Source organism: Gavia stellata, chromosome 28, assembly GCF_030936135.1.
Source record: "Gavia stellata isolate bGavSte3 chromosome 28, bGavSte3.hap2, whole genome shotgun sequence".
Classification (NCBI taxonomy): domain Eukaryota; kingdom Metazoa; phylum Chordata; class Aves; order Gaviiformes; family Gaviidae; genus Gavia; species Gavia stellata.
Window position 1 is genome coordinate 6,931,776 of NC_082621.1, and position 27,152 is coordinate 6,958,927.

General features: G+C 52.0%; 1 protein-coding gene and 1 pseudogene across 1 annotated transcript; both read right to left on the reverse strand.

The window, feature by feature from the left end:
* Positions 1-447: 447 nt before the first annotated feature.
* On the reverse strand, positions 448-2,248 carry LOC132319403 (uncharacterized). The gene is made up of 4 exons (XM_059830209.1): positions 2,206-2,248; positions 1,359-1,516; positions 1,141-1,239; positions 448-783 (listed from the first exon to the last, which is right to left on the reverse strand). Exons 1-4 carry the CDS (start codon positions 2,246-2,248, stop codon positions 448-450), a joined length of 636 nt encoding a protein of 211 aa, XP_059686192.1.
* A 4,692-nt stretch (positions 2,249-6,940) lies between these two features.
* Positions 6,941-7,792, reverse strand: LOC132319513 (feather keratin Cos1-1/Cos1-3/Cos2-1-like; annotated as a pseudogene).
* Between the last annotated feature and the right edge of the window lie 19,360 nt (positions 7,793-27,152).

The window sequence follows — 27,152 nt, forward strand, 5'->3', positions numbered from 1 at the left end:
CAATATGAGACAATGTCCACCAAGAAAAGGATTATGTGGAGGCAAAAGCTGTGATGCAGAAAACTTTAATGACTCTGAGGTGGGAAACGAGTTCACCTGTAGAGGAGGCGGCCAGTGCAGGGAGAGCACCAGCAGCTGCAGAAAGTCTGCCCATCACCCATGGTGCAGATCCCACTGGGCATCCAGCTGCCTGCCCCATGGAGGGAGGGGGCCAGCAGATGCCTCAGGTTGGCTCTGGGGTTCTTAGGGCAAGAAAGAGATGGGATAAAGTGGAAGGCAAGGTAGTTAGACTTTGGCCATGTTTTCAGAGAGCCTCAGCAGCCCTCCTTTGAAAGGGCAGCACTGAATGCTCAGCTTCTCTGAAATCAATGGCCAGCAGCTCTGTCCTCAGTCCAGTATTAGCTTCTAGATTCCTGGGGATCCTTGTCTGGGCTGCCACCAGTGGCTTTAGCAGGGGGGACACCTTCTGCCGCAGTAGCGGCTGGAAATGCCAGAGAGGTCACAGCAGCCAGAGGTGATGGGCACTCCATCACAGCTGAGGATGCTGCCAACAGCAGCGGAGGTGGAGGATCCTACAATGGTGTTCTGCGGGAAGGAGCTGAGGATGGGGCCAGGCAGGGCCACAACCACGGGAGGGGGTTCAATGACGACAGTGGAGTTCTGGCACTGCCTGACACAGGGCTCATTGCAGCTGTTGGCCAGTGGGGTCGGGCCACAGGGCCGGCATGGCAGGCATGGCAGGCACTGGTCGTAGCAGGACATGTCTTGAGGCTGGAGGTGCACCTGGGAGAGAGGGTTGGGAGGAATCAGAGCACAGGGACATGTGAGGAGCAGCCCACCACAAGTCTGTAACCTGGCCATGAGTGTTAGAAAGGCAGCTGCTGAGCCAGGAGGTAGAACCTGGGCAGAAAAGCAAAAGGGTTTCTTGGCCTCATCCTGACACACTACTGCAAAGTGTTGCCAGGCTCAACGAGGCTGCTGATTACCTCTTTAAAGAAAGCCCCCTCAGCCAAGTTCCGGACACTCTCTGAGTCAGGTTTTCACCCTTCTTCCCCCTCTCAAGCACTACCACGACCCAGCATAGGATGGAGGAACACACAAAAGCAGAAAAAGGGCATGGGGAGAGGGCTTCATACTCACCTGGTTCCCAAGGAGGAGGTGAGGGAAGTGAATGAGGCAGTGAGGAGTTGGGCTGGCTTTTATGATGGCCCTGACCCACCCCAGGCCCAGAGGTAGCTTCTATGGAAGTGGCAATTTTCTAAGGTGCTCATGATGAACGGAAAACATCCCAGCTAATGACATGTGCTGAGTGGTTGTTTTCCCGATGCCACCTTTTCATTTCCTGGCTTATGCCATACCCATTCCTTCATGGAGGCTTCTTCTGAGTGCTGGGATTGAGAGGCCCCAGGATTTCTGGGGCAGGAATGCGTCAGTACCCACAGAAGCCTCAGCTCAAGTGCCGGATGGGTGTAGAACAGGCAAGGGGTGTTGACCTGGGGCAAACTGGTGGGGTTGCCTGTGGACACGTTGACAGGAAGGGGCCCTGCAATCCTTGCATGGTCACCCAAAGGTTTCTTTCTCTGAGGACATGCCGTGTCTTTCTCTTTCCCTCCCTAACCAACACAGTCACTCCATTGATTACTTGTACAGTGCAGGTGGACTGCACTGCTGGGTTTCATAGACTCCTCATCTTTTACTCATGAAACTAAGCAACCGTCCCCAAACTTTGGATATCGAGGACTGCAAAGGCTATTTTCCCCCATTTTTCAACACTGCTGAAAACCAAAGTTATGTCAGCCCTCTTCTACCGCTGGGAAATTATGGGGTGGACAGCATGATGCCTGAAGAGAAAAATCACTTCTTGGCATGGCACACAGATAATCAGGGGAAGACTTTTGCCTTGCAAAACACCTGAGTTACCATTGCCTACAAGATGTAAAAATTTTGAGGGAGATCTCTAGTTTGCTTAAGTGTTGCCAACCTGATCCTCTCCCTGCAAGAGTACATCTCCCTTGCTCTAGACTTCCTCCCTGGTTTCATGGACCTGGGTTTCCTAAAGATTGATCTTGCTCTTCTAGACTGAGGCAAAGGCAGCATTCAGTGCCTCACCCTTTCCATGTCCTGTGTTGTCAGGCTGTGCAGCAGCAGAGAAGGCCCAATCATTCAGCTGTGGGACCACATTTCCCCCAGCCTTCCTTTTGTTACCTGTGTCCTTGCAGAAGCCCTTCTTGTTGCCTTTGACATCCATTGCCAGATTCAGTTCCAGTGGCGCTTTGGCTTTCCTAACCTCATCCCTGCATGCTTAGAGAGTGTCTCTGTACTCCACTTCACCCGTCCGTGCTTCCACCTCTTGTACGCTTCCTTCGTGTGTTTTGGTTTTGCCAGGATCTCCTTGTTCATCCATGCAGGCCTCCTAGCATGCTTGCCTGACTTTCTGCTCATTGGGATGGACTGCTCTTGAGCTTGGAGGAGGTGGCCCTTGGATATTAAACAGCTTTCCTGGGCCCCTCTGACCTCTAGGGCCATATCTCAGGGCACTCTTCCAAGCAGCCATTTAAAGAGAATAAAGTGTGCTCTCCTACAGTCCAGGGTTGTGAGCTTGTAGTTAGCCTCCTTGCTCTTCTCAGGATCCTGAACTCCACCATTTCGTGGTCACTGCAGCCCAGGCTGCCTTTGATCTGCACATCGCCAACAAGCCCTTCCTGCTTGGTGCATATGAGGTCCAGCAGAAGACCTGTTCACGTCAGATCCTCTATCATTCGGGTGATGAAGTTGTCATCCGTGCACTCCAGGAACCTCCTGGCTTGCCTACATCCTGCAGTGTTGTCCCTCCAGCAGATATTGGGGTGGTTGATGTTCCCCATGAGGACCAAGTCCTGTGAATGTGAGGCTGCTCCTATCTGCCTCTAGAGGGCCTCATCCACGGGTTCTTCCTGGCCAGGCGGCCTGTAGCAGACACCCACTACAATGTCACCATTACCTTTCTTCTCTGTAATGCTTACACAAAGGCTCTCCGTTGGCACATCACCCATCCCCAGGCAGAGCTCCATGCAATTCAACTGCTCCCTCACTGAAGGGGAAGTCCCACTCCTTGTCTTCCCAGCCTGTCCTTCAAAAACGACCTGTATCCCTCCATTGCAACACTCCGGACATGGGAGCCATCCCACCCTGTCTCCGTGACCCCAACGTGACTGTAGCCCTGCAACTGCACACAGATCTCTAACTCCTCGTCTTTATTCCCCATACTGCGTGCATTAGTGTACAGGCACTTGACTGAGGCACCCCAGCGTGTTGACTTCCTAGAAAGGGTTTTGGGGACTTCTCCACAGTGGGGCCTTGTAGGCACTTCCCTGCTTACACGCAACTGCTAGAGGTGACCCCACTTCAGCCCTGTTTTCTTGTTCTGGTGATCCCTTCCTGGCACATCACCCCAGGCCCTTTGCTCATCAACTGTGTCCATCACTCCCTCACAGGGCTGCAGGTTACTCTCTCCCTCCCCTGTCATTCTGAGCTTGAAGCCCTCCTTACCAGGTCAGCCATACTACTGCAAAGGTAACTTTGCCCCACCCGGTGAGGTGGATCCCACCTCTCCTGAGCAGACGCTGATTGGCAAATGGTCCCATGGTTGTAGGACCTAAACCCCTGTCGCCAGCTCCACTTCCACAGCCAATTGTTGACCTGCATTATCAGTGTCCTCCTCCTCACACCCTTTCCCCTCACCACCACTGCTGAGGACAACAGCCCCTGGGGCCCCATGCCCTTGACTACCCTCCTGCAGAGCTCTGTAATCACTTTTGGTATTGTCCAGGTTTCCCCTGGCAGTGTCATTTGTGCCCACAAGGAATAACTGTGGGGGGTAGTAGTCAGAGAGAAAAGTGAGCTTTAGCAGTCCCTCCACAACATCTGGGATCCAGGCCCCTGGCAGGCAGCAAACCTCTCTAGATGATAGGCCAGGTTGGCAGATCGGTGCCTCTGTCCCCTGCAGCAGAGAGTCACGCACAAGGATCACTCACTGCTTCTTCCTGGTGGCCGTGCGTGGTTTAGGGTCAGGTGGGCCACATCCTTTGCTTCAAGGCATATCTGGTTCCTCTTTAACTTTGAGGGCAGTGAACCTGTTTTGGAGTAGTAAGCCCTTAGGTGGGGCAGGAGCCTTCCGCTTGGTGCCAGTAGTCACCAGCTTCCATCCTGGGGTTGTCCCCTGGGAATCTGCTTTGGAGGGCTTGGGAATCCACGAGTGGTGTTCAGTTTTGAAGAACCACCTTCTAAAAGCACAGGAGCAGGCATTCCATTGTGTCTCAAGTTCAGCAAGTGGGGCAGATGACCAGTGCGGCTGAACAGGAAACTCCTCTTGGAACTCAAGAGGAAAAAGAAATTGTACGGTCTCTGGAAGGAAGGTCAGGCTTCGCAGGAAGATTACAGAGCTGTCGTTTGCATATGCAGGGAGATGACAGGAAAGGCCAAAGCTCAATTAGAGTTGAAATCAGCCAGTATTGTGTCAGACAACAAGAAAGGCTTTTTGAAGAGTGTTAATAGCAAGAGGAGGTCTAAAGAAAACATTGGACTGATACTTGACGAAGATGGTCACCTAACTAACAGGGATGGAGAAATAGCGGAGGCATTCAGTGCTTTTTTTGCCTCATTCTTTAATAATACTGGCAGACCTTGGGCTGCCCAGTATCAGTTGTATCAGCTGAATGTTCATAAGTCCATCGGGCCAGATGGGGTTCATGCCCGAGTACTGCATCAGCTGGCGGATGTTACAGCAGGACCCCTCTCGATCATCTGCCAAAGGTCTATGGAGTCTGGGAGGTCCCTGCTGACTGGAAGCTAGCCAGCGTTATTCCAGTTTACAAGAAGGGCATGAGGGAAGACCCAGGAAGCTACAGACCAGTTAGTCTCACCTCAGTTCCTGCAAAAATTATGGAGAAGATCATACTGGGTGCTACGGAAAGGCGTTTAAAGAATAATGCAATCGTCAGGCACAGACAACATGAGCTCAGAAAGGGAAAGTGCTGTTGAACTAATTTGATAGCCTTCTATGATAAGGTCACCCACCTAGTGGATGAAGGGAAGGTGGTGGATGTAGGTTTTCTGGATTTTAGTGAGGCTTTTGATAGTGTCCCTCACAGCATTCTTCTGGACAATTTGTCCAACTGTTGGATGAGCAGGTACAACCTCATTGCTCTCTACAGCTTCCTGAGGAGGGGAAGCGGAGTGGGAGGTGCCGATCACTACTCCCTGGTATCCAGTGACCGGACACATGGGAATGGTTCAAAGCTGCATCATGGGAGGTTCAAATTTGACATTGGGAAGCACTTCTTTACCAAGAGAGTGGTCAAACGCTGGAACAGGCTTCCTAGAGAGGTGGTCATTGTCCCATGGCTGTCAGTGTTTAAGAGGCATTTGGACAAAGCCCTTAATAACATGCTTTAACTTTTGGTCAGCCCTGAAGTGGTCAGGCAATTGGGCTAGATGACCATTGTAGGTCCCTTGCAACTGAAATATTCTTTCCTCTTCCTTCCCTTCCCCTTGCCCACACGTTGCACTTACCTTAATGTTATGGGGAGACACTGCCAGGTTCTCCACTGCATTTGGGGTCTGGGGCTCATCAAGCTGCTGTGTCTCAGGGAAAATCCTACCTCCCTTTCACCTGCTCTGATGCTGTGCAGCTGGCTCACTTGCAACTGCTTGCTGACTGACAAATGCCAGCTGCTTGCTGTCTGTTATGCCTGAGAATATTCTGTGGTGTTACAGTTGCTGGCAACCGCTGTATCAGGAAGTGCTCTGGAAATACCCGTTTAGCAAATTTGTGGAGGACTTAAGTTTTGCTCTTCTGCTTGGCTTTTGGTAAAGCAGAGGTGGACTATGTGAAAAAAATGTACCTGGTGCCTGCAAATCAGCTGGAGCGGGTACAGATGCTGTGCTGAAGGGTGATAGGGCTGCATGGGGAAAGGGTCCCTGCTGCCTATGCCCAGGCATGCAGACCACGGCCCCGAAATCGGGTGATGGAGGGGAGGGGCAGGTAGAGTAGGGACTGTGGGCCATGCCCAAGGCTATTTACCCATTCTCAAATCCAGCCATCCTTTGGCAACATAGTGTCACGTATTCTCACATCATATTCACAGCTCCAGCCAAAGCAAGAGCACCACTCTTCCCCAAGGGCTTGTGGGACTGCTGACCTCCCTGGGGCCTCCCACATGCTCACAGTTCCTCTCTGGAAGACAGCATTTGTCAGGATTCCTGTTCATATGATGTGCTCTGGGGCCAGGGGGCTATTTCTGAGCAGAGACGCAGCAAGGCAAGGACTGATGGCCATGGGCGGTAGAGTAACTGGGGATGTCTTCCTCAGCTTCAAGAGGCAGTCCCTGAAAGAGGACTTGCTGCAGTTTGTCCCACCCTCCAATGCCTCTAGGAGTGATGAAGGGTCCTCCTGTGCCCCCAACTAATGCCCCTCCAAAGCAAGGTCTTTCTCCCTCAGCAGTCAGTGTGCAGATGGAAAGACCACCTAAGGGACACAGGCAGGGTTGCAGCAATATTTTAATGAGTCGAAAGAGGGAAATGAAGTCACCAAAAGTGAAGGTCCCCAGTGCAGCAGGAGGAGGAGCAGCCAAGACTCTGTTCCCCTTTTCCTGTTGACCTGCCTCACAGAAGCAGACAGGCTAGCAGGTGACTCCAGGCTTGTTTCTGGGGTCCTCACAGCAAGCTCTGAGGGGAGCACAAGAATACAAAGAAAAGAGAGAAAAAGGGTGATTGGAAGACAGAAACGTTAGACATTGGCCATGTTTTCAGAAGGCCCAGGCTGGCCCCTTCCAGTCTGCCCTTGCAGGACAAGCCAGAGATGGTCAGCTGCTCCTAAAACAATGGCACAGAGTTTGATCCTGTGTCAAGCAGCATTTTCTGAGTTCCTGGGGGTCCTTATCTGAGGCCGCTGCCAGCATCTTTAGCAGGGGGGGCACCTCCTGCCGCAGTAGCGGCTAGTGATGCAGGAGAGGTCACAGCAGCCAGAGGTGATGGGCACTCCATCACAGCTGAGGATGCTGCCAACAGCAGCGGAGGTGGAGGATCCCACAACGGTGTTCTGCGGGAAGGAGCTGAGGATGGGACCAGGCAGGGTCACCACCACGGGAGAGGGCTGGATGACGACGGTGGAGTTCTGGCACTGCCTGACACAGGGCTCATTGCAGCTGTTGGCCAGTGGGGTTGGGCCGCAGGGCTGGCAGGGCTGGCAGGGCTGGCACTGGTCGTAGCAGGACATGTCTTGGGGCCTGAGGTGCACCTGGGAGAGAGGGCAGGGAGGAAGGAAAAAATGGACATGCATGAGGAGCAGCCTATCACCACACCATGAGGGAACCAAAGAACGTGCAGGCTGGGAGGTGGAGGCTGTGCAGAGACGTATGAGGGCTTCTTGGCCTTGTCATACCAGGGCCCCAAAAGGTCTACTAGCTCCTATGCAGCTACTGCCTAGCCCCTGAGTCCAGAAGCCACCTCAGTACAGTCCCAGCTTCCTTCCATGTCTAACCTTCTCCCCACTTCCCTCTCCCATGACAAGCAGCCCCAAGATCTGGCATAGAACAAACCTGGAATCAGCTGAGAGGTCCACTGAAGTGAGACCTCCTTTTAGAGACAGCACAGAAGGAGACGGGGCTTCAGACTCACCTGACTCCCAAGGAGAAGGAGGCAAGAGAAGTGGATGAGAGAGCAAGGAGCTGGGCTGGCTTTTATCATGGCCCTTTACTGCCCCAGGCTGCCAGAGGCATTCCTTGTGGAGGTGATTATTTTCTGACAAGCTCATCTTGAATGCAAAACATCCCAGCTAATGCTATGGGCTGTGTTTTGGCTTCCTGAATTGCTGTCTTCTCATTTCCTGCTTTATGCCAGGCACATTCCCTGCTGAAGGCAGCTTTTCCATGACAGGATGAGAGGCCCAAGCATTTCTGGAGCAAAACATGTCAGCGTGGGCACAGGTCTTGTCTCACATGCTGGAGGAGTCGAGTAAAGGACATTCAAGATAGACTAAATATCTGGCGTAGATGACTCACATACACACACACACACACAAAAATCTAGACCTCTAGTCACCTAGAGTTAATTGAGAAGCCTCAAGACACCGAAAGAGAGTCTGTCTGCACTGTCCAGGGACACTGCACAGGTGTTGGACTTGACGGAGTTATCTTCTGCTTGTCCTTTGTCCAAGGGTTCAGCATGGCTGAGGGAAGACTTATCTGCGCTCGGAGAGAGTGGGAGATGCAGCTGATGACATGCCCAGCTTGAGCCCATTCACCCCCACAAAAGCCTTTTCCCTGCTCTCTGTCCATCCCTGAGTACCGTGGACATGGATATGGGCCTTAGCCATGGGATAGAGGTGTTGGTAGGCTCTGGTAGCACAGCCTGTGGGTTCACTTCTGATCACATGATGAAGGAAGCCATGCACACGTGACCAGGTATGCAGGCCCTGCGGTGAGCTTATGCTAGCTGGGGAGTTCAGAGGCCACCATTGGTCATTTGCAGGGTTGTGTCTCCAGAAAGATGATTCGTCCGATTTGCCGTGCACGTCTGCTTTAGGATGGGCTAAGTCCCATGTGTGAGCTGATGTCCCTTCACTGACTGTGGGAGGAGCCTGTAGAGTCTGTCAGAGCGGGTCCAGAGGAAGGCCAGGAAAATGCTCAGAGGGCTGGAACACCTCTCCTATGAAGAAAGGCTGAGAGAGGTGGGGTTGTTCAGCCTGGAGAGGAGAAGGCTCTGAGGAGGCCTTCTTGAGGCCTTTCAGTACTTCAAGGGGGCTTATAAGAAAGGCAGAGAAAGATGTTTTACCAGGGCCTGTAGTGGCAGGACAAGGGGCAAGATTTAGGGAGGACATATGGAAGAATTTTTTTCCGACGAGGGTGGTGAGACACTGGAAGAGGTTGCCCATAGACATTGTGGATACCCCATCATGGGAAGTGTTCAAGGTCAGGTTAGATGGGGCTTTGAGAAACCTGATCTGGTTGTGAGAGATGTCCCTGCCCACAGCAGGGGGATTAGACTAGATGGTCTTTCAAGGACCCTTCCAACCCAAACAATTCTATGTGATTCTATGATTCTACGATTATGTGTATTTTGCTGAGAACAAAGATGGCTCTGTGAGGTCCATCCCTCCAGCACAGTGAGTTTGGGCTGAAAGAACCTCTACACAAGGATGTCTTTGGAATCTGAGTTGGTCCCACAGGGCTGGAAGGACCTATCTGCTGAAGGGATCTTGATCCATTTCACTCACAACCCCTTAATTACCTATATTTACTAAGACTGAGATGCAAAGCATGGCATGGAAGTCAGAAGAGAATCCCTCTCCTTCGAGAGCTCATTTGGGCAGTGTGCATGGGAGGAGGGGGGTGCGGCAGCACTGGCAGCTTTGGCTTCTGTCCCCAGCGTGCCCTCTTGGAAGAGTGAGGACTGCTGCTCAGGAGTGGAAGGTGTTTGTCAAGGGGAGGCAAGAGTGTCTTAACTAGGGAGGAGGAGTTTAAAGGAGGGAGGGAGGGGGAGGTCTACCATAGGCTGAAGAGGAGGTTTGGCACAAGGGGTAGAAGAGGTATGCCTGGGGGACAGCATGGCAGGGGAGGCTCTCACACTTCCCCCATGGCACAGGTGGTGGTGTAGTTACAAGTGTGCTATGCACCTTCTGCTCAAGAACAGGAAGCAGATGCCGCCTTCTTCAGGCAGGTGGGGAAAGCCTCACAGTCACAGGCCCTGGTACTCGTGGGTGACTTTGACCACCACAGTGTCTGCTGCAGGACCAAAATGGCTGGGCACAAGCAAATCAGGACATGCCTGGAGCATATGGAAGACAAATTTTTGATGCAGGCAATCCATGAACAGACTAGGAGAGAGGCTCTCTTGGACCTGCTACACACAGATGAGGAGGAACTATTGGATGATGTAAAGTTCAGGGGCAGCCTTGCCTGCCGTGACCAGGAGACTGCAGAGCTTAAGATCCTCAGAGGACTGACCAAGACAAACAGGATGACTACTGCCCCGGACTTCAGAAGAGCAGATCTTAGTCTCTTCAGGGACCTACCTGCTTGGCAAGATGCCATGGGAAAATGCCCTGGAGTGCAGAGAGTCCCAGGAGAGCACAAAGATGGTCTTCTGCAATGTGAAGAAAATAGCACAGGTGGAGTGGAAACTAGCAAGGGAGGTGAAGGGAATCAAGAAAGGTATCTGTGAGCCTATTAGCAGCAAAAGGAGAAGAAGAAGAACCAAGGAGCTCTTACTACTATTTGGACAGGCACAAGTTTATGGGATCACTTGGGATGCATCCAAGAGTGTTCAAGGAGCTGACTAGACAGCTTCTATTCAGTCTCTGGAAGGAAGACAGAGCAAATACTCTCAAAAGCCTTTCCTAAACTCAGGAAAGGCAAGAAGGGGATTGGGAGCAGCTCACCTGGGCTTACTGAGGGCAAATCATGCCTCACCAACCTCATTGCTCTCTATGAGGAGGTGACTGGCTCTGTGGGGAAGGGGAGGGGCACTGGCTGTGATGTACCTTGACTTTAGCAAGGTCTTTGGCGTACCTTTATGGGTGCACACACATGCACAACCATACGCACACAGAGATATGCACACTCACAGATATATGTGCTGGGGGGGAATTTTTATTGTACCCCTTGAGGCAAATTAAACACATGCTTTTCCTTAGATACAACAAGGAACCCAAACACTAAATGATCAATGTATGGGACAGAGTCCTACCACCATAAGCAGTTCTACAGGAAGTCTGGAAGATGTGTCAGGAGCTGATTCCTTATATACACTGGCACCAGCACCAGTCCTGTGAGCAGTTGCATGGGGCACCTCAGCCTGGCATTAAGTCTATCCCCCAGCACCAGCTCTGCTGCCCAAAGGTGGCCACTGAGCATTCACATTGCAGGATTGCTGCAAGACAATGCTGCAGCTCTTTCTTATCTCCTCACCAAGGGAAACTGCACTCCCTTACAGGGAGTCCTTCTGTCTCTGGCATCCCTACTGCCAGCCACTTTAACCCCTTCTGCATTTGGGCCTTCTTGCCCTCTGTGGCACATCATTCCTTGGTCACAAATGACCACTGCAGAGCAGTTCCAATTTGAATTTCCCCTTCAGTGCACACACAGAGTCACACACACACGGGCACAACCACACACGTGAGCTTACACGCACCCAAAGAGCAACTCATACGTGTGCACTTGTAAAGAGGTGTGTGCACACACATTTCCAAAGGAGCCCATGTGCGTACCAACATGCTCAGCCACCCCCCATACCAACATGTACGCACAGTTATTCGGACCTGCTTACACATATGCATGCTCCTGCACACATGCATTTGCATACTGATATACATGCATGCTCCTCTACACAGAAGTACACACACAAAAGCACACATCTACACACACCTATGCCCACACAATTACGTATATGCAGACCGGTCACACATACTCATGCCCTCCTGCATGAAGGCACGTGCATGTGCTAAAACACATACACACTCATGGATGCAATTGCCCAAACACACACACACAGAGAACATTTGGGCACACGCACGTTTGCACGGGTATTACTATAGGCCTACGTGAATGCACACATGAGCACAGCCAGATGAACATGTACGTGAGCACGCTCATGCACACACACCACAGAGAACCAGGACTCGCGACACCAGCTCTCAGCCCCTCTACATGATTCTAGGCAAGTCCTTCAGACCCTGCAGTTAAGGCAATGAATCAGTCACTGGCCACACCCATCAGCTTTAGTGAACTCAAGGGTTTGGTAGTGACTCAGTCAGCTGTTTTCTCACTGTAAGACAGAGAGAAACCACAGCAGGGTCGGAGCTGTCATGGCCTTTCCAGACATTGAGCCTCTCCACGTCTCAAGTCTGTCTGTGAAGGATAATGTAAAAACTAGAGAACGTCCCCATTGCTGAAGCCCCTCCAAGAATTCCCGTATTCCAAGTGAAAGAAAAAAAATCCTGCAGTGTTAGAAGATCCCGCCTGTCTTAGTGATCTCCTCAAGGGTCTGGGACCAGCCCCTGCCCTTGCAAAGGGAGCAGTGCCACAGTGACACACTCATGTGGCAGCAGAAGGTTGTGTGTCTGGGACAAGCCATACTCCCCTCAGGCTACAGACACTGAGGCTGGGACATCAGAAGTGATGTAGTAGTGAACCTGTCCCTAGACTCACTTTAAGGTAAACACCCTCTCTTCCAAAGGCAGAGAAATGCAGAAACAACATTAATTTACGGAGCAGCTGAAAAAAGGGGTTGGCTACCCTGTGAATGTTCATGGTGTCTTTTTCCCCCTGGTTTATAATTGATGGGCTGGCCCTTTTTCTTCCTGCGTTTTGCATGCAGGTGCAGCTGGTGTAATTGCCTGCAGAGAGAGAGAGCTGCCTGCAGCCTCCTCTGTCACCATGAGCTGGTTGAGTTTGTCTTGCAGCGTAGGTTCCTATACACAAAACATTTTCTGCACATAATACTACGAGCATAACGACAGTGTATTAGGTTGACCTGGCAAGGTTTTGGTAGTGGAGGGGCTGCAGGGCTGGCTTCTGTGAGGAGATGCCAGAAGCTGCCCTCATGTCCGACAGAGCCAGCAACAGTTGGCTCCAAGATGGACCCGCCGCTGGCCAAAGCTGAGCCAAGCAGCAACGTTGGTAGTGCCTCTGTGATAACACATTTAAGAAGGGGTGAAAACTGGTGTGCAGCAGCTGCAAGAGAGGAGTGAGAAAATGTGAGCAAAACAACTCTGCAGCCACCAAGGTCCCTGAAGAAGGAGTGGGAGGAGGCGCTTTAAGTACCAGAGCAGAGATTCCTCTGCAGCCATGGAGAAGACAGTGGTGACAGAGGTCGTCCCCTTGCAGCCCACGGAGGTCCACGATGGAGCAGATATCCACTCTGCAGCCCATGGAGGACCTCATGCCGCAGCAGGTGGAGATGCCCTGAAGGAAGCTGCAACCCATGGAGAAGCCGAGCTGGACCAATCTCCTGACAGAAACTGTGGCCCATGGAGAGAAGCCGACGCTGGAGCAGGTTTTCTAGCAGGACCTGTGGCCCCACGGGGCACCCATGCTGGAGCAGTGCGCTCTTGAAGGACTGCAGCCCATGGAAAGGACCCATGCTGGAGCAGTTTGTGAAGAACTGCAGCCTGTGGGATGAACCCCACGCTGAAGCAAGGGAAGAGCCTGAGGAGGAAGGAGGAGCAGAGAAAACGTGCAATGAACTGACCGCAATCCCCACGTGCTTTCCCCTTGTCCCGCTCGCTCCTCTTCTACAAGGAAATTGCAGATGGTATTACCATTGAGAAGGACCTGAGGTACCCTTTCCCCTTGTGCCGCTCGCTCGGCAGGGAGGAGGTAGAGAAGTTGGGAGTGAAGCTGAGCCCAGGGGAAGGGAAGGCTTTGGGGAAGGCTGCTCTAATCAGGGCACAGCATGCCACGTAGATCCTGCCCATGAAAGGGTTGCCCCGTTTTGGTCAGCCAAGCTTTCAGAGGATTTTCATAAAATAAAGCAGCTCTATTCATCATTTCTCCTGTCAAGCAGAAATGATGTTCACATGAGATCTTCTTAGTGCACTTTAGACACAGGCAGGGACACCCAGGTAGTGTAATCACTGGCACCGAGCAGGAGCTGCCTACAGCCTCATTGGTTACAATCGACCCTCTGAGTTTGGCCTCTGGCCAAGGGGTTTGTGCAGCACAACACAGGCCTGAAGGCCAAGCTCTGCATGTAGCACAGCACAGCAGAGGCCAGGGCCTCTTCAGGTTATCTGTCACATGGATCACTAACTCTTTGATGTATTGTCATCTTTTGGTTAGGATCATGGCACCCTGCCAGTAGTTTCCTTCATGTGAACAAATACCAGCTCTTGAACCTGCTCAGAGCAGCTTTTGCATCCTTGTTTCTTAGGATGTAAATCAAGGGGCTGAGCAGGGGAGTAACAACGATTTAAAGAACAGCCACTGCTCTGCTTAGCGACCCTTTTGAGGGGGCTGCCATGCAGGTGAAGACAGCTGGGCCATGGAAACCGGCCACAGCAGTGAAATGGGAAGCATGGGTTGAGACAGCTCAGTGCCTGCCTTCTGCACAGCAGATTTAAATCACCACGAAAAACAAACATGCTCTAGCAACAATGCCCTTTAGTTTGAAGTGTAAAATTGGCATAGAGCCCGTGCCCTTTTCCTAGCTTTCCAAGATCTCTTCAGCTGGGCAGCCAAACTAGAGGTCATGCCAAGAACCAGTGCTTTGGCCAAAGGGCTACTCATCTGTCAGAAGAAATGCCATCCCTCCCTCTTCTACAAGGAAACTACAGATGGTATTACCATTGAGAAGGACCTGAGTACCTTCTGCTTATTACAAAGTTTAGTGCAGTAGGGTTAAGAAGTCCAACTGTGCTGCTCTTGTTGAGGGTTATTAACAGAATGACTAGGGAAAAGAGACATGCAAGTGAAACGCCCTTATAAAGCTTTTGGCCTTCAGTCATTCTGAGATATCCTTCATGAGCCCTAATTCCCTCTTGATGGAGGACATGGGTGTGGCGATTTCCATCCTTCCACTTGTACACTTTTGTCAAGACATCTGGATTTTCATGCAGGAAATAGGCTATGAGACTGTAGTAGCTGCCAAGAGACATTTCCACCCATGAGAAGGGATGAGAAAAATCCTCTGAAAAACAATCCTCTTCCCCCAGAACAGCAGCCAATTCCTGAGCACAAACTCTCTGGGGGGACCAATGAAGCAGTCAAGAGCTCTGCACCCTCCTGCAGCTCTCTTGGGACGTACATCCAGTACCTTCATCCTTGCTGATCTTCATGTTCTCCTGCATGCTCTGTATCAGAGCAATTTGCTCTCCCTCTGAAATACACTGTTTCACTGTCCCCATGTCTGTGCTGACTGCCCTCAGCTCCCACATGCTCAGCTCCAATTTCCAGCCTCAACGCATTCAGCAGCGTAGGCAACTTTTCCCTGCTACTCTGGCCCATGGCTGCTGGCTGTGGCCCCCAGATGGGATGGTGGAGGGAACAAGAAGGTGAAGTAGCAGCTACGGACCATCCCAAAGGCCGTTCCCTGCTTTACCACTCTTGCCATTCTGCAAAGGAAATCACCTTCCAGAGCCTCACACCCATGCCCTGCCACCTGAGCAAAGCTCTAGCCATAGCAAGAGCAATGCCCTTCCTCAAGAGATCATAAGGCTGATGAACCCATAGGGCCTCCTGCCTTTCTGGTCATTTGTGGGCAGAGCCACAGTAAGACAAGGCCTGATGGTCCCTGGCAGCAGAGCAGCCAAGGATGTCTTCCCTAGCTCCCAAGGATCTTGCTTAAAGGAGGAGCCGCTGCAGAGTGTCCCAACCTCCCATTCCTCTGTAAATGGAGAAGGATCTCCTTGTGCCCGCACCCCTTTCCAACCCTGAGCAGCAGCTTTCCCCTTCATCAGCTTGGGAAGTGTCCACACAGGGAAGGACCACACGGAGGCCAGGCTAGAATGCAGCAGAACTTTAATGAGTCAAAAGAGGGGAAGAAAATGACTCCGAGTGGAGGAGAGCAATGCAGGGAGCCCTGGGGGAAGCAAGAGTCTGCGGTCCTTGGCTGTGGAGAAGTTCCTGCATGATGTCTGCCTGCCTGCCTGCCCCATAGAGGGAGAGGAGACAGATGGTCCCCACCAGGCTGGCCTTCAGAGAACCTTGTTGTCAAGGAGAACCAAAGGAAACAAGGGAGAAAGAACGGCAAAGCTGTTCAGCTATACTGCAAACACATCCAAAATGTCAATCTTCTGCCCAATAGCATGTTCTGAGTTCCTTGAGGTGTCTCCCTGGGTCTTTCGCAGGATATGTATCAGAGGAGGCACCTTCTGCCACCGTAGCGTCTGGAAATGCCAGAGAGATCACAGCAGCCAGAGGTGATGGGCACTCCATCACAGCTGAGGATGCTGCCAACAGCAGCGGAGGTGGAGGATCCCACAACGGTGTTCTGCGGGAAGGAGCTGAGGATGGGTCCAGGCAGGGTCACCACCACGGGGGAGGGCTGGATGACAACGGTGGAGTTCTGGCACTGCCTGACACAGGGCTCGTTGCAGCTGTTGGCCAGCGGGGTCGGGCCGCAGGGTCGGCATGGCAGGCACTGGTCGTAGCAGGACATGTCTCAAAGTCAGACGTGCGCCTGAGAGAGAGGACAGGGAGAAAGCAGAGCACAAGCATAGGTGAGGAGCAACCTGGTTATCCCGTCACAAAGGAGCCAAGGCCGCTATTGAGTGGGGAGCCAGAGGCTGTGCCAGGAGACACATGGTCATCATCGGCTAATCCTGCCAGGGTCCTACAAAGAGTAGCTTGGCCCAGGGAGACTCTTTCCTAGTTCAAAAAGCAAAAGCCACCACAGCCACATCCCAGCCTCTCTCTAAGCAGACCTTCTCCCCACTTCCCTCTGTCATGACAAGGGCCTCCATGTCCCAACATACTACAGAGCCACCATCAGCTGAGATGTCCGTCGAGCAGAGATCTCACTTTGGCAGAGGAGGAGAAGGGGCTTCAGACTCACCTATTCCCAAGGAGAAGGAGGCAAGAGAAGGGGATGAGAGAGCAGGGACTCGGGCTGGCTTTTATACCTGCCCTTCATTGCCGCAGGACCAGAGGCACCCTTTGCAGAGGTAACAATTTTCTGACAAGCTCATCTTGAATGCAAACCATCACGGCTAATGATATGGGCTGTGCTTTGGTTTCCAACACTGCTGCCTTTTCATTTCCACATTTGTGCCATGCCCATCCCCAGTGAAGGCTTCTTCTGAGCTCTGGGATGAAAGGCCCCAGGATTTCTAGGGCAGGAATGCAGCAGCGCTGGCAGAAGACTCTGCTCAAGTGCTGGACGGGTCCAGAGCAGGCAAGTGACATCAGCCTGGGTCACTTTGGTGGGGTTATTGGGAGAGTCGTTCTCAGGAAGAAGCTCCAGCCATCCTCAGCTGGATGCCCAAAGGCTCCCGTTCATGAGGACAGACTGGATCCTTCTCCTTCCACAGCTCACCTCAGTGGTCACTTGTTGTTGTTGCCTCCCCACGTTTGTGGGTTATGCTGCTGATTTTGATCCCACCCTGCCTATCATTGCCCTCAGAAAAAAATTGTGGCCGGTTTTGATTTGTCCCCACTATGTGCAGTCTGTGAGTATACAAAAAATGCCACTGCTTGCCTGGGTGCTTCTCCTTCCCCAGAATGGTCTAGGCCTGCTGCAGTTGTCCCCAGTTGTCTTCAGCTGAGTCCATGGTTGGTTGTGTTTCTATATGTGTTCCTGTCCTGTGTGCTCCTGTGTGTAGCCTGGTTCTTGTGAATTCACCTGGGAGCACAAATTTGGGTGTAATTCCACACTGATGTGAATGAGCCTGTGTGTGTATGTCCTTGTGTGTCCCTCATCATGAGGGCATGTGCTGCTCGTGGCAGGGACACTCTCCACTGCTCTGTTCATGAGCACCACAGAGCAGCACATTCCCAGCGTCAGAAGGAACCTGAGTGCAGCTGAGTGGTGGTGGCCCAAAACTGCTAGAGATCTTTCCGGGAAGAAGCACTGAAAATCAGCCCCTGCCTCCTGAACCCTCTTTTCCTGCAGCTCCAAAGCTCACGCTCCACTGCTGTCAATTTCAGGCCCTGCTTGCCCAGTACTGGCATCCGCACCGGCACCACCTTTGGCTTTGGCATTGGCATTGGCATTGGCATGGAGGGCCCCACAGCTCCTGTGTACCGCCGCCTCTGGAGGTCTCCATGATGCAGCTCCAGAGCCTCCCACTGGGCAGAAACCTTGTCTCTCCCCTCGCCCCCTGATTCACCCCTGCACTCCCACCGGGACGCAGACAGAAATCCCCCGTGACACTGGTGGCAGCGGCAGCAGGGGAGCAATCATGGCGAGAGTGGTGGTGGTGTCCGGTGTTGCCCAGGAAGGAGCGATTGCAGCCGCTGGCCCCGCTGGCTCCCCGTGAGGAGCAGCAACTTTCTGCTCTGCGCAGGGAGCCGGGCGGCAGAGATCCTCCTGCCCACCGGCAGCTGGACAGCCCTCAGTCCTGCCTCAGGGACTGGCCACTGCTGGCATGGAACATACAGGGCCTCTTCTCAGGCTTCTGACTTTCCCCCCTAGGATAGCCAAGGGAACCCTGAGCAGGTGCTTTCCTCCACACAGGGACTCCAATTGAAAGTTGCTAATGCAAAACTTGCCTTAGAAAAGAAAAACCAGAAGGGGTTTCACAGTTTGTTACTTTGTTAAAGCTCAGAGATGCAATTAAAATCTGCCTCCTCCAGCTACAGAATTTCATGGAGCTTTCAAAATAATCCTGCTAGCATTACAAAGTCATGCCACGGAGTGAGGAGTTCAAGCTCCACACTGGCAGGAGGTTGGTGGGTCGGGGTCATGGGCACTTTCAAGCACTCCCCACAGTGGCTTAGTGTTGAGATAATGAGATTCTTTTAAGGACTCAGACCCTTTGGAGTCAAGGCCCAGGAGACAGTGTAAAAGCCTGGACTGGACATGCTGACTGCAGCCTCAAGGGATGCCAGGTTCCTACTGGATGAGTGAGTCAGAAACAGATTTGCTAAGTTGCCCCAAGGGGCTGGATGTCTGAGGTGAGTGAGAGCTGGAAGGAGGCCTCTGGGAAGGGACTGTGGGCTCCAGCCAGTCCCCAGGGAACTCTGTGTGGCCTGAGTAGCTGACACAGCTGTTCAAAGCCCATGGTCAGAGGCTTCAGAGGCACAGAGTGAAGGATCAGCCCTGCTCCCTCTCACAGCTGGACTCCATAACTGTGTTTCCAGGGAACTACTGGCAGATGGACAAACAAGGCAGGGCAACAGGCATGGCCAGGAGATCACATGGATCAGTCCCATGTTCACAGGGGATTGGCTGCTCTCATCCCTGCCTCCATCTGTCTTCCCATGCTTGCTCCATGCCAAACTGCCTTCATCCTTCCCTTTCCCTGTCTCTGCTGCTTCTCCTAAGCATCCCATGTCTGGCACCATCCTAAAATACTTTTTCCACTGCATCCCAGAAGGAGTTCTGATGCCACTGTAGGTAGAAACAACCCTGAGTTTATAAGACAATCCTCTCTTCTCACGCTTATGGAGGGTGTCATCCCCAGACAAAGGGGCTGACCAGGATGCCTGAATGGGTGGGCAGTAGATGTCTGCGATGAACAGGATTGGGCTGGATATCCTCCTGCCAGAGTGAGGTGGTGTGCCTGACTCTGGGTGGGCTGATTACAGCAGGTGCTGTTCCCAGAGAAGTTTCCCTTGAAGGGCCTCATCCGTGGCCTGGGGAGAAGGGAGAGAAAGCCCCTGTGGGGATAGGGAGTCAGAAACCTCTTTGCTGGTGCCTTTGGCTGCTCCTGCTTCTGCCTCCTTTCAGACACTACCGAGGGGCAAGGAGCACATGAGTGGCTGCAAAGGGGCCTGTCTCCAGCCCCGTGAGAGGTGGGTGCAGGCCCCTGTCTCTGGCTGGGCACTGGATGGCAGGAGAAGTTCACCATGGACACTCCTCCCTTGCTGGGGGCTGGTTGGGCTGGTTGTGATCTCCAGGAGGAGCAAAAAGCAGGAAAGCAGCCTGCAGCCTTCCACTGCCTGACAGCAGACTGCTTGATCTCTTCCTTCAGGCTCCTACAGGAATTATGAGGTGCCCCAGGCCCCTTTGGCAATGTGACCTGGAGCTGAGAGGCAGCACTTCTACACCAGGTTATGCCTGCCTGAGAGGATGCTCAAGCACCTTCTGACTTGGAGGGCCAGGAAAAGCCCAACTGTGACGTTACTGCCCAAACAAGAACCTCCCAGTGCTGAAAAACCTCTGCTAGGCCCTTGCAAATCTGGCACGCAGTAAGGGTCACAGTTTGGTGTCTTTCCTTTGGCTGAGCAACTTTAATGCTCTTCCTACTGCAACCAGGATGCTGTTGCCCTTCCTTGCCACGAGGTGCATTGACACAGCAGACTTAGGAACACCCCGAGCCACTGAAACTGAATGGGACACAACAGTGAGTATTCAGGAGAAGTATGCCAGCGGCTTGTCCAGCTCTTCCTCTTCCCTCAGCATCCACCAATGACCACTGTTGGAGAAGGGGGCTCTTGGTAGGAGACATGCCTGCTCCTGTGGTTTAACCTCCTAGCCAAAGAAGACCAAGGCAGGAGAATGTCCTCCCAGCCCTACATCAGGGGATCGGTGAAAGCCACAACACATGAGCAAGACGCATCAGCCAGGCACTGGACAAGAGTCTCTGTTCAAGCTCTTGAGCTGTCCCCGTGCATTTCACGTCTCTCCTCCAGCTCTGGGGACTGACGAGTGCTTGGATGGGGGGAGTTCCTGTGTCCCTGAGTCCCTGTGATTTCTATGCCCAACAGAAAACTGCTGGTGGCTGCGTTTCTGGGATTTAATTTTTCCTTCTGTGCACAGGTGTATTGGGTTTGCACAGCAAGGTTTTGGTAGCTGAGGGGCTACAGGGGTGGCTTCTGTGAGAAGCTGTTAGAAGCTTCCCCCATGTCTGATAGAGCCAATGCTCCAAGATTGACCCACCGCTGGCCAAGTTTGAGCTCATCAGCGACGGTGGTAGCAACTCTGTGATAACGTATTTAAGAAGGGGAAAAAAAGCCCTGTGCAATGGCAGCCAGAGGAGAGGAGTGAGAATATGGCCTGTATCAGAAACTCCTGGCCTGTATCAGAAAGAGTGCGGCCAGCAGGACTAGGGAAGTGATCGTGCCCCTGTACTTGGCGCTGGTGAGGCCGCACCTTGAATACTGTGTTCAGTTTTGGGCCCCTCACTACAAGAAGGACATTGAGGTGCTGGAGTGTGTCCAGAGAAGGGCAACAAAGCTGGTGAGGGGTCTGGAGCACAAGTCTTATGAGGAGCGGTTGAGGGAACAGGGGTTGTTCAGTCTGGAGACGAGGAGGCTGAGGGGGGATCATACCACTCTCTACAATTACCTGAAAGGGGGTTGCAGAGAGGTGGGTGTTGGTCTCTTCTCCCAAGTGACTAGCGACAGGACAAGAGGAAATGGCCTCAAGTTGCACCAGGGGAGGTTTAAGCTGAACATTGGGAAAAATTTCTTTACGGAGAGAGTGGTGAAGCACTGGAACAGGCTGCCCAGGGAAGTGGTGGAGTCACCATCCCTGGAGGTGTTTAAGGAATGTGTGGACGTGGCATTGCAAGCCATGCTTTAGTGGGCATGCTGGTATTGGGTTGATGGCTGGACTTGACGATCTTGCAGGTCTTTTCCAACCCTAGTGATTCATGATTCTGCAATATGTGAGTGAAACCACTCTGAGACACCAATGTCAGTGAAGAAGGAGGGGGAGGAGGTGCTCCAGGCGCCCAAGCAGAGATGCCCCTGCAACCCTTGGTGGAGACCATGGTGAGGCAGGCTGTCCCCCTGCAGCCCATGGAGGTTAATGGTGGAGCAGATATCCACCTGCAGCCCGTGGAGGACCCCATGCTAGAGAGAGGAGCCCAAGCTGGAGCAGGTTTTCTGGGTAAGATTGACCCATGCTGAAGCATTTCATGAAGACCTGCAGCCCATGGGAAGGACTCATGTTGGAGAAGTTCATGGAGAACTGCCTCCCATGGGAGGGACCCCACACTGGAGAAGGGGAAGAGTGTGAGGAGTCTTCCCCCTGAAGAGAAAGGAGCAGCAGAGACAAAGTGTGATGAACTGACCACAACCCCCATTCCCCCATTCCCCCTTCCCCTGTGCCACTCGGGCGGAGGAGGTAGAGAAAATGGGGAGTGAAGTTGAGCCCGTGAAGAAGGGAGGGGTGGGGCGAAGGTGTTTTGAGATTTGGTTTTATTTCTCATTAGCTTCCTCTGATTTGATTGGTACTAAATTAAACTAATTTCCCCAAGTCAAGTCTGTTTTGCCTGTGACAGTAACTGTTGAGTGGTCTCCCTACCCTTATCTCAACCCACGGGCCTCCTGGGTCCAGCTGAGGAGTGGAAGTGATAGAGTGGCTTTGGTGTGCACCTGGCATCTGGCGAGGGTCAACCCAACACAGCAAGTCTTGTTATATTTTGGAAAGCAAAGAGCTGGCCCTCAAGAGCACCTGTGGTGGAAGCTGACAAAAGCAGTCATGGTTGCAGACCAGCATGCTCTAATTAATGAGGTGACATCATGTCAGTAGGCCATGGCATCAGGTGTTTGCACTGAGGCCTTCTGAGGTGACTAAGAAAGCTGAGTGTCTGCCCCTGGAGAAAAATGTCTCTGTGAGGTACTGGAAGGTGGCTGAGAAGGCCCATTCCTACCTGAATGGCTAAGAAAGCTATGGTTTGGATCCCACCTGGAGTGGAATTCAGGACTGTCCTCCTCCTCCTCAGCTCTACATAAATATCTGTGAGGGTGGAATCAACATCTTGCAAGAAACAAAGGATAGCTGGGAAAACAAACAGTAAATATGTTGGAAACTGAGGATGCAAACCAGTTCATTCCAGAATGACATTTTATGTGATCTGACTGCTTTTGTTTTTCTCTGAAACTGGTTAGGCTTTTGGCCAATCTTTCCCTTTTCCTTCATGTTTGTAACATCTTGGACGCCCTGGAAAGCAAATACCATGGTTTAGTGTTGCTGCAGGTGTTGCTGGGAGACACTTCAATGACTGAGAGCACCTCAGGGATTCCCCCCAGGGCCTAGACTAAAAAGACCCAGCTTTCTCTGGGGACAGGAGCCTTGCAGTGTCTTGAGGGACTCGCACACATGAGCAAGTTCAGCAGAAGCCACTGTAAAGGAATGTGGAAGGTGAGAGCAGCGGGTCCACTAAGGCTGTCAGATCAAGTCCCTTTGCCTTTCCAAGGGAAGAACAAGTAAAAGGGAAAGTGATAACCAAAGCACACAATGCCACCAATCTCTAAGGAAGTGATAAGGGAGACAAGGAGGGAGCCCAGAGCTCTGCAGCTTCTAATTGATGGGCCATTAGGAAACTGCAGGTGTAGCTTGGCAGTGGGTGAGGCTGAGCTTTGTAAGTGACAAGAAGTGACAAGAGGAACATGAGGATTTGGGATGTTTGAGGGGGGTGCTGTGGGACTAGGCAGCACTTATTAAGGCATGCTTAAGGGAAGGCTCAAAGGTGAGGGCAAGAGGGGACTGGGGAGGAGCAAGGGGAGCCAACAGAGTAGAGGAAGGAAAACAGGAGCCAGCCGCATGTAAGCAGGGGCTGGTCAGTGCACTTGTTGGTATGAGCCCTGCGCCTGATCACTACAGCTCCCTGTGCCTTCTTATTAAATCCTTTCTTAACCATCCTTTCATGTATCTTCACTCCCTTTCCCATGTGTGAGTGCTGCAAGGTCTGAGTGCCAGTAACTGGAGAGACTGGTGTGAAAGAGAGACCTGGGTGCCAGTAACTGGGCAAAAAAACAATGCCCAGAGGGATTTTAGGGCTTGGTGTCAGCAACTGGAGAAGGGGCTAGTGGTTACAAGTCCTTTCTCTCTTGTGCCAGCAGCTGGAGGGACAGGTGTATAAGCAGTGTGCTTGTGACAAGAGGCATTTGGCACAAACTGGAACAAAGGAGGCTCTCTCTGAACACCAGGAAACCCTTGTTCACTGTGAGGGTGAGGGAGCACTGGCACAGGATGCCCAGAGAGGTTGTGGAGTCTCCATCCTGGGAGGTACTCAAAATCCGTCTGCACATGGTCCTTAGCAACGCACTCTAGGTCACCCTTCCAACCCAGCCATGAGGCTGAATTTGGACCCAATGACCTCCAGAGGTCCCTTCCAAATTTACCAATTTTGTGTTTCTGTAAGATGAGACATGAGGAGAGGCTGAGAGAACTGGCCTTCTTCAACCTGCAAAAGAGAAGCTTAAGAGAGAGCTTTTTGATGCTTCTAGCACTTGAGTGGAGGATGAAGGGCCAGGTGGAGCCAAACTCTTCTTGAGCACAGTGATACAGCGAAAGTCAATGGACATGTTCTCGAACAGGGGAAATTCCTGTTAGAAATTTGGAATTGTCGTTTTTTAACGATGAGGGTGAAGCATGGGTGTAGATAGACTCTGGCTCCACAGGGTGTTGAGTAAAATACCATTGGTTGGAGATAAGACAAGAAGATAAATGGGGATAGCACGGGTGATGTTATGCCCTTTCAGATGCTGGGAACCCTGAGTTATGGAGCCTGAGGTGGAGCTTGAGTTGGGGTTTAAGACACAGTGCAAAATCCTGCCCATGCTGAGATTGTCTGGCATTGTCATCTTTTAAGTTTTCATGGCATAGTCTGGGAAATGAACCACTCCTTATTTCTGCTGTTGAGCAAAAGGGCATTTATAGGAAAACCTATGCAAGAAGGAATGCCTCAGCAGAGGACTGTGTGTCTGCTACGAGCCCAGCTTCCTGCAGGCTGCCAATGCTGAGGTCTGCACACAGAAATGGGGTTGAAGTAATGAAGTTGCTCCCAGGTTTATCTGCAGGTAAATGCATTCTCTTCAAAAGCCAAAAACCCCACCCCTGAATAGCAGCTGACAGCAAGAGGAGATTTTGTATGAGCATATCTGCGTTTCAGTTCACATGTCGGTGTTGAACTAGTTGCCTCCCCTCTCGGTAGCTTTTCCTCCCTCCCCTCTTGGGCTTTGCTTGTGAGGAGTTTGAAGAAATGCTGGGTCGGAGAGTGGGTTGAGTCTGTGTTGCCAAACCAACCCTTGGGCAGAGGTGTTTCAGCAAGTCCAGCACTTTGCTGCAGCAGTTCAGTAGGGCCCCTTCCACAGTGGGAAGATGCTCTCCAACCCCTCTGTGGGTGTCCCACACTCCCCTTCCTCCTGGATCCGTGAAGAGTCCCCTTTTGCCTCCACTCTCATCACCCCAGACTAACACCTTGCTCACTGAGCACTTGGGGGAGTGTCCACACAGGGAAGGAAGATACTGAGAAAGAGGCTGGCATGCAGCAGACCTTTCATGCCACAACAGACGAAAACGAAGTTACTGCGAGTAGAGTGCCACTGTGAAGAGAGCACCAGGGACAGTTGAGATTTGGTGCCCTTTGGCTGTAGCAGAGCTCCTGCAGGGTGTCCCTCGGCTTGCACTGAGGAGGGAGGTGTCCTGCAGGTCTTCCCTAGACTGGTCTGGGTAGACCAAAGGGGATCAGAAGCCAACAAGGAGAGGAGAGGGCAAGGAGAGAGCAGAAGGAGAGAAAGGCCGACATGGGCCATGCTTTCACGCTGATCCCTTCCAGCCTTACATTGCAAAGAACCAGAGATGCTCAATCTCTCTGAAAGAAAATGGCCAGGAGCTCCGTCCTCCCTTCACTCACACGTCAGCACACATAAAAACACACGAGCATGCACACCCAGTTCCACAGGAACCCCTGCGTGTGCTCACACACAGTCACTCCCCAGAATTCTCATCAGGTAAGTGTTGGCATGTGCTAATATGCACTTGCACACTCATGCTTGCATATAGATATATATGCAGGCTCGTGTACACACACAGCTATGTATGTGGCCATCTGCACACGCATATGCCCACACACATACACTCACACCACACATCTGCAAAATCGTGCGTGTACTCAAACACATGCACAGACACACACAGAAATGCACTTGTTCACACACACATTGGCAGACACTCACCCTCACATGTGCATTTGCAAATGAACATACAAATGCAAACACACAGCAACAAATACGCCCACAGGCACAGACAGATGCATATGCACATGAGGAAACACAGCTTCTCTCCACATACTCTGAGAACCAGGACTCCACCAGCCAGCTCTCTGCCTCTGTGCCCCTGACAACTTGAGGCAAGTCCTTGAAAGCCCACTGCTAAGAAGGTCAATCAGGCACCAGCCATCCCTGTTGGATTGAATGACAGCAGAGGGCTTTTGGGCTTTTGTGGGTTGGACAGAAGTAGTTCAATCAACTCTGTTCTCATTACAGAAAAGGGAGAAAGTGTATTGGGGTCCAAGCCACAGTCTTGTTTGAACATTCAGCCTGTTGTCGTGCAAAGGGTGTGCATGAGAGACAAAGTCAAAGCTAGAGACAATCCCTATTGCTGCAGCTCCAGGGGTTCCCCACTTTAGAAGTCAAGATAGTCCCAGAGTTTTACAAGATCTGATCTGTTGATTGCCATAGGATGTTTGCAGATGTCTGGTGACCAGTTCCAGCTTCATTGCAGGGAGAGAGAGGTGCTGCCCTGACATGTTCACATGGCATCAAAGGGCTGTGTGTCTGGGGTGAGCCAGATGGCCTGCAGCTGCAAATGCTGAGGCTGGGACATCTCTATTCAGGAAGCTGGCCTGATGAAGTTGCCTTCAGATAAATACCCTCTCTTCAAAAGGCAAAGAAATATTATTTCAAGGGAGCTTAAAAGAAAGATGGAGAGAGACATTTTACCAGGGCCTGTAGTGACAGGACAAGGGGTAATGGTTTAAACTGAAAAAGAGTAGATGTAGATTGTTCATAAGTAAGAAATGCTTTATGATTAGGTTGTCAGGACACTGGAAGAAGTTGTCCAAAGAAGTTGTGGATGCCCCAGCACTGGAAGTGTTCAAGGTCAGGTTGGACGGGGCTTTGAGCAAGCTAATGTAGTGAGAGATGTCCCTGCCCATGGCCGGGGGGTTGGACTGGATGATCTTTAAGTCCCTTCCAAACCAAACCATTTTATGATTCTATGATTCTGTGATTCCATGACTCTATGACAGCCCTGACCAGGCCCAACAGGGGGCGCTGCCGCTCTGCCTGCCGGAGCCACCTCGCCCTGCCCAGCCCCACCTGACCACCATCCCCGGGGGGCTTTCCCCACTGCCTGTCATAAGCATCGGCATCAGCATCTAGGCACCTGCATCGGCATCAGCATAGGCATCAGACTTCTCCCAAGCTCCTCCATCATTAGCCCTCAGGGGGGCTGTTCGGGTTCTTGAAGGTCATCCCACAATGTCAGGAGTTTGAGCTCAACACAGACATGAGGAAAAGATGTAGAGGGGACTAAAACCTTCAGGCTTTCTCCATAGGTTCCAGATCATGAGGCTTTTGTAGGGGATTTCCCTCCGCACCAAATGCAGAGCCTTTGGTGTGCAAGCGAAGTACTAGACATAGGATGAAAATTTGGACCCCCTTTGTAAAGGCCCATTTAGGGCCCTGAGAGGAGAGTCCTCTGTCCACCTGCACCCCGGGGAAGCCTGGATGGCTCTAGTAGCTCACTCAGCTGTTCAAAGTCCGAGTTGTTTGGCTTCA

Coding starts and splice junctions, on each gene's coding strand:
- LOC132319403 (XM_059830209.1), bottom strand. CDS start 2,248: ATGGATGTCAAAGGCAACAAGAAGGGCTTCTGCAAGGACACAG. Junction 1,517..2,205: donor GGGCTTCTGCAAGGACACAG/GTAACAAAAGGA, acceptor ACGTGTCCACAG/GCAACCCCACCAGTTTGCCC. Junction 784..1,140: donor ACCTCCTCCTTGGGAACCAG/GTGAGTATGAAG, acceptor CCTCTCTCCCAG/GTGCACCTCCAGCCTCAAGA.